An 18580-nucleotide genomic window follows, 5' to 3' on the forward strand; every position below is an offset into this window, starting at 1 on the left:
TATGTTATTAATCTTTTTATGCCATACAAATACACTATTATATACTAGTAAAATATTAAAATAATTGTAAGTTATTGTGAATAGAAATAAGAAATTTGCATATCTTTCTATTTATAAAATAAATGTATTTTATTTCAGAAATTAGCAAACAAATGTATACTTACAATATTTAATATTTATTAATAAGTCTTAAACATTTTTCTCGTCATATCGTTGCTCTTCTGAATTGATTCCTGTAATCTAGTATTATAAATATTAAACTGCTCTTTTGCTGCATTATTATTGGGCTCTAAGATAAGTACTTCCTTTATATCTACTACAGCTTTTTCATTATTATTCATATTTCCATATGCCACCCCTCTTCTATATAAAGCCTTAACATTATTCTTATCCTTATACAATACTTTAGTACATAGAGTAATGGTATGTTTATAGTTTTTTCGACTCAAATGACACATAGCCATATTGTTGTACAGTGCAAGTCTCAGATGATTAATACTGGATTCTAACTGCTTGTCTAATTCTAAGTCTGCTATTGGCTCCAATGTTATCAAGAGTTTACAAGCCCTACTAAATTTGTAGAATGCATCTGTAATTCTTGAATCCTTGAACAATTCGACTCCTCTTTCTTTATATCTCAAAGCTATTTTGTACTTCTCTTCTGCAGTCCACTCCCAAATTGGTTTGTTACACTCGCATTTAATCAATGTAATCTCAAATTTGACTATTATAAATTCACTATTATCTCCTGGCTGTTTTGCAGGTATAGTGATGGTAACGAGACTCTTCTCAAGGATATTCATCATGCAAATTGCATTCTCGATCTTTCTATCAATTTCTGCGCTTGCTTCACCTATGATTAACGCTTTCTTCCCATCAGCATCAAGAATGTTGGTATAATACTTTTCTCTCAAATCTTCATTTGATGCTCCAGTAACATTTAGCTTATCTACAAGAACATTACACATAGAGCGTTCTGTTGGTTTCTTGGTGTATGCTGTCAGCTTTAGTACATTCTTCGTGATACTTTCGTCCGCCGATTTCCATTGCAACATTGTGATAATTTGTTAATGATCGATTCTGTATATACATATAAAAAATAATTTTATTAATCATCTAATCAGCATTAATTAATAATCAGCATAAAATAAATAAAACATTAATACCTTACTGTAATGCAAATTATATCTTTGACTTTATTATACGTTCTTGAAACGTCACTTACTATAATCAAAGAATAATCTGAGAATGGCCACATTGGCGGTTTTCTCATAAATATTAGAATTTTCCTAATTACGCGGCAAGAATAACACGATACTCTTAACCTTTCACTTTAGTAATTTATCTTGACAGACACAAAAATAGGTCGCAGGTCGCACAGATAGGACGCGGTAATGTTTGTCGCGCATCCAAAAACGATCCGATGGCCAATCAACCTGTCATCGTCACTTTTCCGTAAGAGCGAAAGGTTGATTGGCTACCATGTCACATTGTTTTCTGCGCTTGCGCATCGAGCACACATTTCCGCGTCTCATACATTCACTTCAAAAAAATTATAAAAATAATTATATAATTAATTAAAAGTTTATATTATGAAAAATAAACAAAATAGGATTATAATACAACTATATATCTTTATTGTACCCTTAATTGCATATCTAATTTTGTCCATCTTTCACTGACTTTCCATAACCATTTTGCCAGATTATCATTTTTGGCTTCGTCTGATACTTCTTTAATTTCGCAATTGCTATAACAAATTTATAATATTAATGCTATATTCATTATTTGCTATATTTATCATTTGTTAACCTCCTTTGATGATACTTACTCAAAATAACAGCCAGAAACATTTGCAAGACTTGGATCTAATGCTGCGTACAAAACGGTTTGCGCTCCTTGCAAAGGCGCTCTAATAAACGGCCAAGCAAATGGTTTCAGAAATATTCGTGTGAAAAAGTTGTTATATACAAACAAATGTCGCGTTATATTCGTATCCACTATACCAGGATGAACAGCATTCACAGTAACATCGGTTCCTGAATAATACAGAAGTGAGAACTATATTTTAGCAAAACATTATAAAGCGATAAATTGTGCAATTATTATCATTATTATTATTAAATTACCTTTCAATCTGTTTGCTAATTCTCTAGTGAAAAAAATTATGGCTAATTTACTTTGCGCATAAGCTTTGCCAGCATCGTACTCTTTATCGCTATTTAAATCTGTCATATTTATTTGACCTCTACGATGAGCGGCACTTGAGACATTCACAATTCTAGATGGTGCAGATGCTTTTAAAACATCTAGAAGTAAATTTGTGAGCAAGAAATGTCCTATATGATTGACTCCCAGCTGCATCTCGATCCCTTCCTTGGTATAACTCTTTGGACATCTCATTATGCCAGCATTATTGATAAGTATATGAAGCTTATCAAATTCTGCAATACAAAAATATATGTAAATATTTATATTATCTAGTAAAAAATATTAGAAATTTGTAAATAAATATATTTGTGACTAATTACCTTTCTTAAACTGCTCGACAAATGTTCTAATGCTTTCTTGTGATGCTAAGTCACACTTTCTACAGTAAACATACTTATTCCTTGTGTCAATTACGATAGATTGGCGTGCCTATGTACAAAAATATAAAAATTATCACATTATACTTACACAAAATTTTTATAAAATGATTTGTAATAATGATAAAAAAACTACAACTATATAATGTCTTTCCTATATAAGAAAGAGATATATAAAGATTTTTGTATCTTATATCTTTCACAAATATTTTCACAAATATTAATGTCGACATAAATAACCTCTTCACATTTTTTCATATCTCTGCATGCCATAATAACTTTTGCATCGCGTTTGGCTAATTCTGAAGCTATCTCTCTTCCAATACCAGTATTAGCTCCTGTCACAATAACAATTTTGTTATTTAAATTCTCTGTGCCCATATATTTTGTACCACCCATATGATCTCTGCAATTTCGATATAATTACTTTTATCACTTATGTCAATATGAAATAACATTGTAGATACCGGTAAAATAATAATGAAAATTGTCATATAAAAATAAAGAAAAAAATGTAAATGGTTGTCATTATTTATGTCTCTCAGTTACATTATACTTATTTTGTCATATTCAAACATTCTAGAACTGGATATAAGTGAGTAAAAAATTAATTAATTGTGATTATAGAGAGTTGTAAACAATATATACTTTGTCAAATCTTTTTTCTAAATGTGTTGAATAGTTTCAAGCAACATTACTTTGTCAAATATGCTACGCCGACAGTAGTTGCCGCCACAGAAGCGTAAAAAAAAGGTTTTGGAAGTGACCAACGCATTTTTTAGATCGATATGTGCAGTGGAGTTATGAATAATGTAAATAAACAATTTGAATTTATAAGAGCGTATAGTATAACCAAAAAAAGTATAACTCGTGGAACAGCACACACGGCGCATCGACACGTGGTGTGTTCCAAAGCTAACCATGCGCGCGCGAAAACATCATATGTAACATTATACTTACATCATATGTAATTTTTCACATTCTTATTATATCAAATCTAATCAATCTTTACATCGAATAGATTAAAGGAAAAATTTTAATTTTTCGGAAATATACAAAATGTTACAGTTGTATGTGATCATATCTGATAAAAATAAGTTTATTGGATCAATCTTATATATTTTTTTTAAATTGTTTTATTTTGATTATAAATTTTAAAACTCGTGAATAAGAGAATACATGATAGAGAGAGAGAGAGAGAGAGAGTAATATTGCATGTAATGAAAAAGTACTTATAAAAAAAATTTTATTTATACTTTACTTTATACATGGCTTGAACATTCTGTAGATTCTATAAATATGCATATATATATAAGTATATACATTATATTTAAATAAAGCTATTCTCTTGACAGTTACACTATATATTCTGTGGATACACGAGCACCTTAGGCTGTTCTATATGATACCGTGTAGAATATAAAGATCATGAAAAGATCGGGCTTTTATAGTGATTATTCATCTACACGATTTCATAATTGTACCATACAAATTGTCAAACAAGATAAACCTATTACACTCTCGATCACTTGAATTCACGATTTATTTGGGATATGTCATGCTTTTGCCAAATATGCTTGGTACAAATTATTTTTCGTATTGCAATTGCAATATACAGATCTCATATATAAAAAATGATTAATATCAATAAACATGGCTCAATGTGTTTACAAAGAATGTGTTGGAAAAATACTTTAAATATAAAATTTTTCATTATCCAAATACTAATGTAATGAATTTTAAAATACTTTGATATATTTCTCGTCTAATTTTAAAAAATTTTAAACTTTAAGTGAAAAAGAGGAAGTTATACAATAATATATAAATTTTACATACAAACATTGAAAAAAAATATGCTAAGAATCATCCAAGAATGAAATGCTAGTGAATTTATATCATTCAATCATATCATACAATAGCAAATTATCAAAACTTTTAATATCTTATATTCCATTAGCTAGCTCATTATGTTATTCCTTATTCACAAATTATAATAAAATTAAAACAACTTTTTTTGTTTGAGAATACTTGTACATATCATGTCAATATTACATAATTCGATAAATATAAATAAGATAAATGAAATAATATATGAAAAGAACATTCATGAAGAACCAAACAAAAGATGGATTTCTTATAATCAAGTTTAGTAAAATAGCAATGAAGCTCTCATGAATGCTAGAGAATAAATTACTACTTTGTTAAAGAATAAGAATTCTACTATCGTTAATCTTATCATATGTACACAATGCTTAACAATTGTGATGTTTTTTTTTTTTTTCAAATTATTAGATCACCCTTCCAGTGCATGTGATCTAATAATTTCACGTTTATACTACAAAGAGAAAAATCACATCTAGCGTATATTTGTAATTCTCTTCAATCTTGTGTGATGATCTATATAGTATCTGTGTTCGTACTACTTTTATTATAAAGATCTTAGTATGACGATTCTCGAACGCAATGGTTCTTGCATTTCGAGTGCAGAATTACACTTTACGCTAAAAATTGGGAAGATATTCCTACAATCTTGAATACAGAATAACAATTAACATCAAAATTAAAGAAACTCTCAACTTCCCTTTTTTTGCTCATTTTTCTTTTCGATAACCGCCAAAAACACTCGAACGCTTCTCATTTGTCTATTAAAATTAAACATTTGCTTTTTTTAATAGATGTGTGTAAATATAATTATATAAGCTTAATAATACATGCTAACCATATACAGTGTGTATACACCATGCACTTGGTTCCCTTGAATTATTTCCAACATTGTGAATACATCAGTACGTTATAATTTATATTATTCATATTATTTATATCACATGATAAATTTTCGCGTTTTATTTACAATAACAGTGCTTCCGTTTATATTTGCAAACTTCTTTTCTTGATTCATGATTGTTACAGGGCCTTAAACTGATCAATCTGAGTTGTTGATAGCGTTATTAATATCGTAGTAGTCTGACAAAATTATTTCAGCTCATATGAATCACTTAGCGAAAGTAAAACTTGTACATTTTTCGATCTATGAAAAATATATAATTGTTATAGAGACTTAGCCTACTCTCATGTCATATAGTTACATTTCAGTCTAAATTGTCCTTTCAAAGAAAGTAATCTCTTTCCTGTAACTTCGTTTTCATAGTTTGTTTCACTAAATTTTGTTATGCAGTTTAGTTCAATGCTCTATCCTTAGTACAGATATTTCATTGCTTTTCAAAACTTATGTATGTTATGCAAAATAACAGCAGAAAGGAAGGAATTTAATGTATTTTAAAAAAGTATGAATCATAAAAATTTATAAAAAAGGTTTTACAGTTGCAAGAAAATTCTAATGTGGTTTGATTGCTATATTTATAATAGCATTAAAAAGTAACTTATACACAAAAAAAATATCCATTGCCAAGGATATCAATAGATATTAGATATGGTATAAAGCAATGTTTTTTTCTAATCTCATCAATAAAAAATAAATTTAACTTCATATTAGTAAATATATTATGGTATAAATGTTTGTAAATATATCCCAACATATATATATATATATATATATATATATTATAAAATTCAAGCTGAAAAAATATATATGTCTTTTAAATTTTAATATAATTGCTTTAATCATTTTTAGTTTTTTAAATCTTGTTTACAGGAACTTTTCTATAATTGAACATTGCTTCTCACCATATTATTGCAATTCTAAAAATATTAGCATCTTGCAATATTCAGATTAAATCATAAAAAACCTGATCTGCCTTTCACTGCTTGCATATGAGTCTTAAAAAGCATGATATTGTGTCTATAATAATAATAATATCGAATAATCAAATAATATGCAAAAGCTGATTCACATTATATGTAAGACACATATGAGCTTTGATAAAATGAAATAAAAAAATAAGAATTTTACAAACACAAAAGAAAGTAAACTTTATAAACGAAAAAATAAATAATAATATAAAACTATACATTAATGGCAAATAAACGCAATAATTGCATGACGAGATTCATATTGAATTTCTGAAATGCTATGCCCGGCAATGTTTGCATTTGTTATACCAAGTCTTGAAAAGTGTTAAAATATAAAAAAGATGTCAATAAAATTCAATAATGCATGCAGTATCTTACTGGAGAATTACAAATGAAAATTTGATATAAAATGAATAAGAGTAATATAATAGCGCGGATATCAGGTACTTTTTTTTGGAATTCGATATTATTATACTGTGTCAAAGCTTTAAAGTCACAGCATGAAATATATCGAAAGGATTGTTTATCATATTTGTTCTGCGAATGTCACACACAAGTATACTTTAAAGCTTCTCAATGACAATCCTGTACTGAGCATATGAACGCTGCATATCAATATACTCCAAACATCTCTGTATTGCTAATATTCACTGGTAACATAAGAAAAAAAAAAACTTTTAACTGTGCATAACGGGCAGTCCCACCTAAGTATTTTTATCGCCTCAAATAATTCGAAAGACTGCTCGATATGTTTGCATAATTGTTTTGTTTTCTTTTTATACTGCTTTTTCTGGTTTTCCTCAGGCCATAGAAATTGTAACGTTAATTCCTAGATTTCCATTGTCAGCGAATAACTGAGCAATAGAGGTGTCAAATACAAGGCAGTCAGAATTTAAAATCGCGGACGATACACCCTCGTGAATAGAGCGCGGCATCGCTTCCCACGTGAGACGCCTTCTATGACCATTCAATTCTAGTCTGTTAAGCAGAGTAATTTAATTATAAAGTCACACAGCCTCTAATGTAAGATACGAAAATGTCAAAAAAATGTCAAATTTACTTATTTAAAATTTTTTGAATTTTATTAAATTTTATCATTAAATACAATGAATTATAATTATGTTTAATTACCTGTAAGCAAAGTTCTCTGCTTGTTTCCGTGAACCAATCAATTGTACAATTGCAAAAAACTGCTGATGTCCATCATATTTCTCTTGTTTCTCAAGCACTAACATAAAATGATGGCCAAAACAAGATTGCATCATCACCCAATCCACAGCTCCAGGAAGGTTAATATCAGTTGCCAAAAAGACAATGTCTTCTCCTAGAGAAAAACACACAAAGAACAATATGTAAGAAATTATAAGAAAAAAGTGCAGAGTCAAATGACAAAAATTTAATACCTTGTAATGTTGTAATACTTTTGTGGCTCATCATAAGATGCGACATTACTTGTTCCAACGATCCCTGCCATTTACAGGATGCACCTGGACAAGGACAACTATATGGACGGAACTCGCATGCATCCTCGTGATCTGCCTTCTCAGTATGCACCAGCGAAACTGTACAGCCACTAGTAGAATATTTACAAGGGAACATCACATTACTCGCCACTTTTTCCATAGCCAGATTACGAATGTTACCTGTGCGTTGTCAGATTATTTATGATTATTTACGATCCTAAAAATCTCAACAACAATCTCAGTAAAAGGAAAAGTTGCATACCTAGCGGACCCCTGCATGTGGGGCAGCAGGAGAGTTTTGGTCGGCAATTTGTGCAAACGAGATGCCCGCTTTGACATTGTAAGATCGGTGGAAGCACGTAGTCGAAACAAACGGGGCACTCAAAGAGACTTGCCAAATCGGTGGAACTACTCAAAGCAGATACCGTCGACGCGGAGGTACTCGCTATCCCCCTGCCTCGCTTACCCGTGCTGATATTTAGCTGGGACATTATGTCTTTTAGGTTATGTATCGAAGTTTGCCAGTATGATTCAGATCACTCGGATGACGGTTTTTGTTTGTTTCTTGCGCTCGTGATGCGTCTCAGCAATCGTGACGCATTTTTGTTGTATGTGCAATTATTAATTGATACATTTCTGAAAAATCATGCAATATTTATATATAATAAATAACTCGGATTACATTGATTGAAAAAAATATTTTAAGTCTCAAGTCTCGCGTTCTAGATACAAAGTAATGTATGTACACGTGTTTTTCCCCTCCTTCGACAGATAGAGAATTATTCTCTTTTCTTTTTCTATTAACATATATGTATACATACTTCTCTTCTTCCTACGACACATTATTTCCCACATAAATATAATTACAAATTTTTATCATTAAATATCTCTTTCTTGTGTATGTGTAAAAAAGAAATGATATATCTAAGGCCATCTGTTTCGATTTTCACGGGACAGTCGAGAATTCAGTTATTCTGTCCCGATTTGTTCTGAATTATAAAAAATATATCTCTATACTCTATATGCATGAATGTTTAGATTGGCGATAAAAACCGAAAAATATATATTTATTTTTATTATATCAAAACCAAAACGGTTATTTTTATCGTTAACGGTTATTTTTATGTTATATATGAAAATTATAAAATGTTTATTTTTATTGTATATAGATTATATTTATTTAAACAAATTTTTTACCTCCCCCTCTTTTGATCACTTGCCCCAAATTTTAGTCACCTTAATTATATCTTAAAAAAGCGACACATTGTAATTTTTTTTGGAAAATAATACAAAGAAAAAATTGTATGAAATTGATGTAGTGAATATTTAAGTCAATGACCTCTTTATAAAATTTGTTAATAACTTTTAGATACCATTCATTAAAGCGATTAATAATAGTCATATATAATAATTCTTAAAAGAAAATCGATTTAATAATTATAGAATTAAATGTCATAGGAATCAGCTGATATTGATAATTTCGACTGTTACTGTAATTTTGTTAGATTTCACTGTTTCACCGAAAATAATTACATTTTTGATAAGATCTTTTCCTATCAAAATATTTCCTGCCTTTCCATTACTAATACTACAAGTATTTCGATTATCATTTAAATTATGCAGTTATGTCAAAAATTATATGTCACTTCAATGATTACCAAACCTTCGAAGCTAGCACAAGTTTCAACACAAAATAAATATTGGGCATAACTTATCACTTCTTCATTACAAATATATATTCGATGATATCCAATGATATATATATATATATGTATCTAGACTGCAAACAATAACGATAATATACATTTTCATCCATTATGCAATAATGTATGGATAAAACTGCTCGACTGTAATATACACGTTGTTTACTCGATGCATCACAAAAATTTGCCGACACGTTAGAATCTCGTAGGCGATTAGCAATTCGGATTCACTCTTTGCAAAGATCCACACGTAGATCGAGATTACCTTTACATAGATATTTTATACTACGGTGATATTCGGTCGTTATTCAAATTTTTAATGATTTTTTAATCAATACTTACAAATTTTAAAGAAATAAGTTATGGATAAAATTATTTTAACAACGTATTATCTTGTTTGAAGAAGTTTTCGGAGTATCAAAAAAAGTTGTAAATATATTAAAGTTTCTTTTTCAGAGAGGGATAAAAGTAGCTAATTTATTGACAAATTTATATTCCTTGAAAAAGAAATAAAACGCTATAATTTTCAATCTTCTTAAATAACTTTATCATCTTTTCAATGATTAATAATAAGTTATTAAGACTTTTTCTTAGAAAATACAAATACAATCGTAATTCAACATTTTCTTGTATTATAATTATCGCCTTTTTAATGGCTCAACATATTATTCGATGATTAAGACCGACATAAATTCACCAAGTTAAATTCCTCCGATTTATGCGTGTTAAAGGAAAATTTTACGCGAGTTACTTTTTTTATCACTACACAAATAGAAATAGAAATTGTACCCATAGTATCGAAATTAAAGCTTAGCGAACTTATATTCATTTCTATGTTCTTACTTTTTCCTTCCATTCTTCTATGAATGGCTGTCCCTTTCAGGACACAGTATTATACACAGTATGTTAAAACTACTACTTACCCAGGCGCATATGCAGGCTTATATAAAGATGTATATAGGTAAGATCGTCGCGTTCATCGCCGGGACAGATGAAACACGGTTGTGGCCTTCCGTGTGATCGGGCGGCCGACTTGGTAATCGAGAGAAGGCACTTCTTGCAGATGACAATGATTAGGACTATGAAGAGGAACGCAGGTAGTCGCAGGTGACTCGACAAGGCGGTCCAGATCCGTTGTTGCACGAGATCCCGTCGACGACGTTGCGTGACGACGCATCGATGTGATCGGGATGTTACAACGATACCAACGCGAGAGAGAATGTTTTCCTCGGACTAGCAGAGGGGGGGTTGGGAGAGAAAGATGATGAGGAGGAAGAGGAGGAGGGCTACATCGCGAATCCCTGCAGCCGTCGAAGCAACCTGACTGATCGCAACGGCATCCGTGCCGATTCTGGGTGAGGCATCGCTGCGTAACACTTGGACACGCTGTCGCTCTCTCTTTCTCTGGCTCTCTTTTTCGCTGGCTCTCTTTTTCGCTTTAGGTGTGTTTCAGATTGCTCGATTCCTGTGTAACGCGAAACGCGCGAGAAGCCGCAGCTGAAGCTGGAATCGTACGCTACCGAATCACTCGGGCCACTGTATACCTTGCGTGACTGTATGCTTCGAGGATGCCGTGCTAAGTGCTGAGAACATTAAAAGGCATTCAGCACCATCTGTTGAGAAAAAGATAACCAACATTAATCATGATTTTCTCTTTGACGATATCGCTGTTAATTGGATCATTATTGTAGATAATAGTAAAATGTTATAATCATGTAAAATTAGGATGATGCAAAAGTTTGTTCGTCAGGTCAATTTGAAGACGAATTTACATAGTCTTTACAAGGATTTTCCTTTTCTTAGGAAGAAATCTTGGGCTCGATTTTAAATTTAACATAGAAACAGACATAAAGTTTTTGCATCAACCTTGTATAAAATCTATGTATAAAATGCATATATTTATAACATATATATACATACATATACATATATATACACACACACTATATATATATATATATATATATATATATATATATATATATATATATATATATACATTATATACATATTACATAAATATGCTATATATAATATCACAATAAATATTTGAAATAATTGGCATTTATTTTTGCTATAATTAAAATATACACTGTGTCATGGGTGAAACAGGCGAATAGTAATTAATAGTAACAAAATATCTGTATCGTTTCCTTTAATTTTTCATTTTCTCTCTTTTTCTCTTCCTTTTGTATTCCATATATATCTTCACACGCAAAAATGGTATACATAGTATACAGATTTAATGTCAAAGACAGTTAGCTTGGCTTACAGTAAATTCCTTTGGATGCACTGGTTTATCATACAGATAGATTAAAGCCTGTTGTACATTAATTTCAAGTGTAAAAGCATATTTCTAATTGTAATACTTGAGTATTAGTAAATAAAAGTATAACAAGCATCTTGATTGAAAATAATCAATATTCCATCAAATAATGTGATAAATATTGAGCATATTCAACCTGCTTATATATAGGCCTTTACATAAATTTCTGTACAACAATCTGTAATATACATCTGTAATATACATATGTAAAATATACATATGTAATCACACATTCAACAGTGTTCGCAATAAATGCATCAACAAACGCTGTAATGAATGTTAGCAATGCATCCAATATTCGCAAATGGATTCTATTAAAGATCTGTTAAAGATGTTCTGTGAAAAGGGATTTCTCCCATTAACTTTCGCTCGATCGAATTAAGCCAAACTATTGATGTCTTTGCGACGTCTGAGAAAAAACTTTTGAATGTTTAAAGCTTTTTCAGCCTTGTGTACAATATAATTTCGATGTATCTAAACATAGTCCCACATATTATGTCTTCTCTACATTCTCTAATAATTACATTACTCAATTTTCTTTCAATTTGGTAGTCGAAACCGCAAATTCTATTAAATGTCAAAATTTTCTAGAACCTGTATCATCATTTGTAACAGTCTTTTCGCGATATGAAGAGCAGTCTTCGGTGAACAGGAACTGCTACTCATGCGTTGGAAATGCGAAAGAAATATTAAAGTAATCTACAGAGTGTGTTTTTTATTTCTGATCATTTGCCGCCTTAAGTCTACTTTAAACGAATTAATTCATGATAAAATGCGCTCTATAGAAATTTATTTATAATTGCATAGAAAACATTATATATATATATATATATATATGTATGTATGTATGTATATATATTATGTCTACACACATTAAAATGTGGCACGCCAAAATATGCGGAATAACAAAATTATGAACAGAATTCTGTCTTAAATTTTGTCATAAAATTATAAATAGAATTCTGTCTTAAATTTTATCGTAAATTATAAAACGTCTAAAAAGATCTTAAATTTTTATGTGCCACATAATTAATGCATATATTTATTTTATTCCTTCAAACGTTTTCTATATTACATATCATGTAAAGTTATAAATGGAATTCTATAAATTTATCACGAATTATAAATCGTCTAAAATGGACTTTAAACATTGACACTGTTTAATTACTTTGAACGTGATTGGGTCCTATTTTCAAATCCAGCAAATTAGTGTCGAATGTTACAAGAATATGACACAATAGTTTTGCTGAACGCAACCAATGTATACATACTGTTATTATTTTTTTGCCATATTTATATCTTATTCTTTTGTTATACAGACCGAGCACACAGACGACACGCAAGTAATAGAACTTTGTTTCGAGATAGATTTCATCTATCTTATTTCTTATTAAAGACATTAGAATTGCCAGACTAACTATGGCAATATATGTTTTACAATGACACATTCACAGGATGTCGATAGTATAATACAATTCTGCATAAATATTGTAAACTATGATTATACTGCAATATGCATATTTTTTTCTTTCTTCATTACTACATGTACCATTTTGTTGACACTATTTCAGTTAAGTTCGTCGTTTGCGTGCACTTCATGTATATATACCCAGGACGCTCATATTTTAATTATATTCTTTTTTATATTTTTTTTTACATTTTTTCCTCTAAATTCTAATTTATAATCTTCATCCTTACAAATACGCATATATGTATGTATGTTTTTATTTTCTTGAACATACATAGGATGCATGTACAATTTCTTAAACATACATATATGTACAATTTGTTAGCTTATAATCTGTATAACTTACATATTTTTCATGTTATATAATGTGTTATACAGATATTAGGTATTATACATAAATGATAAGAAAATGGTACTTATTAATGTTACATTGAATTTTTTAAATGTTTATTTTAGATATTTATATTGTGAATTATTGAAGGAAGAAATACATTTTTATACATATATAAGCGCTTGGTCCATAAGTATTTTCTTTTTTTTGTCTATTATATAGCAGAATTTTAATCAAATTAAGATTGTTTTAAAAGGATCATAGATTAATTAAATTATACATAAATTTTTCATATATAATGTATATAGTGAATGTATAATAAAGAAATACTTATGAACAAACTTAAATTTCTAAAGAATATGATAATACTAGTGTACTAAAATATTGAGTTGCCCTGAAAATTTGCGCCAAAGAAGAATAAGAAACATCTTTATATATATATATATATATATATAGATATATAGATATAGATATATTGTTCTTCAAAATTATATTTTTGTCTTTATATTTATCTGTATGTTTCAATATAGACCGACGTACTGGCAGTACAGGAAAATCATTCATGCTCATGTACTTTCATTCATATGAGGTTCGCTCTTTATAATTTAACTTTTTACAGTTTTTACAACTTTTGCAGTTTTTTTATTTCCTTCTCAAACCTTTTAAACATATATTTCATTTTTAATGTATAGGCATGTATATGCAAGTAAGTGCAGTTAGTATGCATGTATATGCAAGTAAGTGCAGTTAGTATGTAATGCAAAAAGTTCAGTTATAAAGAACAAATCTATGATATATTGCCAGTTAAAATAGAATGCAGCCTAAGTAACAGCAAATGGTTGGTTACCCACATTATATCGTATTAATGCCACATTATTAAAAGCTGCTATAATTATTCAATCGTATATTATTTGTATGTAAAAAATATAAGAAAATGTATATATTATTTGTAAGTAAAAATATAAGAAATTTCTCGGAACTCCGGCAAAAAATTTCTTAATATGCAAACAATATATTAGATATATATTATTTTGTGGCACAACTCAATATATTAGATATACATGTTGTAGATTAATAAAGAATTAATATCATATTCCAATGTAACTGTATAATAAATGTAAATAGTAAGAGTTTTTAAATTAAAAGTTAACAAATTTTATGTTTCAATACAAAAAATTTGACAACATTGTTTTGAATCGAATAAAGTACTTTAAAGAAAGTTCTGTATAAATTATCATGTTGTAGTTTATCATGCATTTGCTTTGTTACGGAAGAAAATATGAGACACGCGCATTTTAAAACTTTATCATTTGTCCACGATCTTTGAGATAGATTTCCCGATAGATTTAGATGAATAAACCTTGGGTCTCATTTATGTTTTGAAATTTTAGTAACGAGTCGCCTGACAACTATAAACAAGATTTGCAGCATTCTGCCTCAGCACACCTTTGCTTTACATGATAATATTGATTCTGTTTATTAACATTGATTTCGAATCACTGGTTTCGGAAAATATTAATGCTTTATCTATTGTTAATATTATTCATTCTTAATTACTCATTCTACATTAATGTTATTAAATTGTATTTCTTGTTATTATTGTTAATTTCAGTTATGCTATCACTAGCACGTGTTTCCTTTATGTATCAAACTTTGAGAATTCAAAGCTTGCTGGGCGAGCTGTTTATAATCTTAGAATATATACTGGAAGGGGAATAGCCAATCTCTGAATCATTATATCATACAACATATTGGAATGAACCTTCAAGTGATAAGAGCGACTTCATCCAAACTATAAAAAAAGAAAGCTATACGAGATATTTACTTGTTCCTGATTGGTAAACAATAATACCCTAGAATAAATTCGGTAAATATGGAAAGGAAATGAAATTCTGCATGCTAAACCTGTCCTTTTTTTAGAAATACAATTGAATTAAGTTGTAAAAATATTTATCTAGTAAATAATAGAAGAAAATTGCTCTTTTCTAAGCTGTGACCACAAATCACTGTAATTTGTTACACAAAAGATTCATTTCAGTATCTTATACAACTTAATAATTTGAGCAACTTAGTGTCCATAATATCTATCTGTTTGTTTTCCTTTCATTTTCTTTTTTTTTCAATTCTTTAGCACTTTCAACGTTTTTTCTAATGTCTGAATCTCACTTCAAAAGTTTTGAGGAATATAAGTAGAATAAAAAATCTATTAAAAATTATTTATACAAAAGCGCATTATAACAAAATAAATAAGCCTTAAAGTATTATAAATGAAATATATAACATGTTTGAATTATTTTGAAATAAAACATAGTTTGGTTCATAACAGGATGCATTGTTTCTGAATTAGTTCTCAATATATAATATTAGAAGTTAAATTTAAATAATGTATATAACACATATTATTTATGATTTATAATTTCATTGCGCATTGCAGTTAACTAAGATAAGATTAGACATATATTGGGAAAACTACAGAATAATATATGGATTTTCCAGTATATAAATTCTAAGTTTATTGAATCTTATAAATTTTTGTTTTTTTTATTTTTTTTTATTTTTTTCATGCTTTTTTTATTTCCAATATCTTCAATTCAATCTCCGATGGTTTTTCTGTACATTGCAAGTGCACTCGACTTGATATTACAAATACTTTGGAGTCACTAATCAAAAGGAATAAAAAGATTCCTTGATTAGTTAATTAAATACTTCAAAGTATTTATAACACTAAATGGAATGCGCCTTATATCTCGTGAAAGAATAGCTCGACCTGCACATAAAGTCATTATAAAAAAGATAGAATCAAAGAATGCAACAATCAATAGAAAACACATGCATGTTAGCAACAAAAATATTGCAAGCACTGCTGTTTTTTTATGCAATATTATTCCTTATTTACTATTCAGTAGACAATATCTAGGAAGGATATCTATCTTTGTAGAATAAATGAAAATTGAAATGAAAATTGAAATTGCTATTCTCTTACGGGATGACTTTTGATATCTTGTAGTATTCTATCTAGGACTTTTTTAAAGTTCAGTATAGTAATTCAGTATAGAAGAAATAGTTAATATACCTGTTTCATTTAGTACGGTTGATGTCTCTGAAACTGACGCGGTCCTGGACCATTACCTCGTGGTTTAGGTCCATAGCCCATATTATCATAGCCGTCGTATCCGGCATAATCATAATTGGTGTACATATCATCGTAACCACCACTGTGGTAACCATTATAATCGGGAAAATAATAACCGCCACCATAACCATATCCGTAACCCGGTGCCCAGAAACCTTGATTTCTAGGATCTGGATTGACTTTCACCTTTTTAACATCTACCTCCTTACCATTTATCGTCTGTTTAGGAGTTTTCAATAACTTGTACACGACCTCTTTCGAGTCGAATGTGATAAAACAGAAACCTTTCCGTTGATTTTTGACTTTGTCAAAAGGTGCTTGTAGCTCGACAATAGTGCCGTATTGTCCGAAGTGAGTTTTGATATCTTCATCCGTAATCTCTGGTGTAAGACCACCCACGAAGACTTTACCATGTTGAGGTTTTTTGCTTACTCGTTTTGGATCTACCTATATAATCGTGAAACAAAATTATATGAATATATAAATTAGAATGTAATTAAAGTTTCTTATTTGTACATTGGGGCCAAATTTTAAAACATTTTTTTTTATTTCATATATATATATATATATATATATATATATATATATTGTATATAAAATCAAATGATAAATCTAAAATAGAGAAGTACAAGAACAATGCAGGAAAGGATGCTAAATGTATAGAGGTTAAGAATGCTAAGAATAGAGAGATTTGAGTGTGAATACAGGATAATAGAAGCATAGTTTCTATCTCATTGCATAACATAATTTTGTAATATATTTTCTACGCTACAATATAGGAAAGAGGATGTAGCGCAATCACAAAGTGTAACATTTGAGAAAATTGAAAAAACTGAAATTTGAAACCAGTTTGAGCCATGTTAATCTTTTAGGAGCACCGGTTGCGTACCTTACGCTTGTTAATATAATGCTCGCCGGACGCGAGCAGTTTATCAATGGTCTTGGGGTTCGCGAACACCATAAAGGCGAAGCCACGTGAGACACCAGTGTGGGGATCGACCTTGACGGAAATGCTTTCGATCTCGCCAAATTTGCTGAAGTGTTCGTGCAACTCTTTGTCGGTGGTACTACGAGACAATCCGCCAACGAAAAGCTTGCGTTCGTCATCCTTTCCAGGGATACCGGCTGTAGGTTGCTGTTGCTGCTGTTGCTGATATTGATTTTGCCCTTGATTCTGCTGGCCCGCGTGTTCCTGAGCATTCTGGTTGATACCTGGTTGATCGTGTCCGTTAGTCTTCTCGCCTTGCGAGAAATCCATGGCTGAGGCTGACGCCATAATTTCGCACGCTCTTCTAGGGAGATGCAAGAGAGTACTAGCGATCCTCAACCCAGGACGCGTCCTTGCTGCGGATTCGGGGTTCCGAAATCGGAGCACAGCCGATTTTGTTCTGCGCTACGCACAGATAACTCCGCAATCCTAAACGCGTGGCGCGAATTAATTCGTCCGAACGTATATGAGGTGAACCGGTAACGTACGATACGTGCGACGTGCCTGCCGGCATAAAAAGGGTAGACTAGAAATAGACAAATGTGTGATGCGTGGATCTTACATGATTCCGCGTCCGTGATTCGTCGCCGCCGTTTAATATTACAGTTGTCAGCCAATAATAAATCGATACCGCCGGAGAAAACGCGCGCGTTACCGGAAATCTAAGTGACAAACTTTCAATTCCCGCAAGTTTCCCGTCACAATGCACGGTTGCGACTATTGTCAAAAATAGACTCGTTAATTTTCTATTAACTCTTTTCTCGTTTTGAAAAATTTCTAACGTAGAAACGTGGTTATATGCCGTTTGCATGCAATTCTTTGTTTGTAGC

At 30.3% G+C, this 18580-nt stretch overlaps 3 protein-coding genes across 12 annotated transcripts; all 3 read right to left on the reverse strand.

Annotated features, from left to right (window-relative positions):
* Positions 1 to 179: 179 nt before the first annotated feature.
* On the reverse strand, positions 180 to 803 carry LOC145977234 (peptidyl-prolyl cis-trans isomerase FKBP4). Its single transcript, XM_083109038.1, has one exon. The coding sequence runs from the start codon at positions 801 to 803 to the stop codon at positions 180 to 182; it is 624 nt and encodes a 207-aa protein (XP_082965164.1).
* Positions 804 to 826: 23 nt separating this feature from the next.
* LOC145976498 (E3 ubiquitin-protein ligase SIAH1) lies at positions 827 to 11049 on the reverse strand. 8 transcript variants are annotated; one of them, XM_083107625.1, is made up of 10 exons: positions 10428 to 11049; positions 8064 to 8437; positions 7742 to 7981; positions 7470 to 7662; positions 2829 to 2994; positions 2532 to 2640; positions 2130 to 2444; positions 1832 to 2039; positions 1645 to 1750; positions 827 to 1080 (listed from the first exon to the last, which is right to left on the reverse strand). In XM_083107625.1, the coding sequence occupies exons 2-10, from the start codon at positions 8290 to 8292 to the stop codon at positions 961 to 963; spliced, it is 1686 nt and encodes a 561-aa protein (XP_082963751.1). In that variant the 5' UTR covers positions 8293 to 8437; positions 10428 to 11049; the 3' UTR covers positions 827 to 960. The 8 variants fall into 8 exon arrangements, 7 of the variants coding, with proteins under 7 accessions (XP_082963751.1, XP_082963744.1, XP_082963745.1 ...); XM_083107618.1 differs by lacking the exons at positions 7470 to 7662; positions 7742 to 7981; positions 8064 to 8437; positions 10428 to 11049 and adding an exon at positions 3287 to 3517; XM_083107619.1 differs by lacking the exons at positions 7470 to 7662; positions 7742 to 7981; positions 8064 to 8437; positions 10428 to 11049 and adding an exon at positions 3237 to 3372.
* A 50-nt stretch (positions 11050 to 11099) lies between these two features.
* LOC145976499 (RNA-binding protein squid) lies at positions 11100 to 18285 on the reverse strand. Of its 3 annotated transcripts, none has more exons than XM_083107628.1 (3): positions 17652 to 18285; positions 16703 to 17209; positions 11100 to 11117 (listed from the first exon to the last, which is right to left on the reverse strand). In XM_083107628.1, the coding sequence occupies exons 1-2, from the start codon at positions 18036 to 18038 to the stop codon at positions 16712 to 16714; spliced, it is 885 nt and encodes a 294-aa protein (XP_082963754.1). In that variant the 5' UTR covers positions 18039 to 18285; the 3' UTR covers positions 11100 to 11117; positions 16703 to 16711. The 3 variants fall into 3 exon arrangements, with proteins under 3 accessions (XP_082963754.1, XP_082963753.1, XP_082963752.1); XM_083107627.1 differs by lacking the exon at positions 11100 to 11117 and adding an exon at positions 11551 to 16396; XM_083107626.1 differs by lacking the exon at positions 11100 to 11117 and having other exon boundaries at positions 11551 to 17209.
* Between the last annotated feature and the right edge of the window lie 295 nt (positions 18286 to 18580).

The sequence above is a fragment of the Camponotus vicinus genome, unplaced genomic scaffold, assembly GCF_025532165.1.
Source record: "Camponotus vicinus isolate PSW18456_S1 unplaced genomic scaffold, iyCamVici1.0 SCAF_9, whole genome shotgun sequence".
Taxonomy (NCBI): Eukaryota; Metazoa; Arthropoda; class Insecta; order Hymenoptera; family Formicidae; genus Camponotus; species Camponotus vicinus.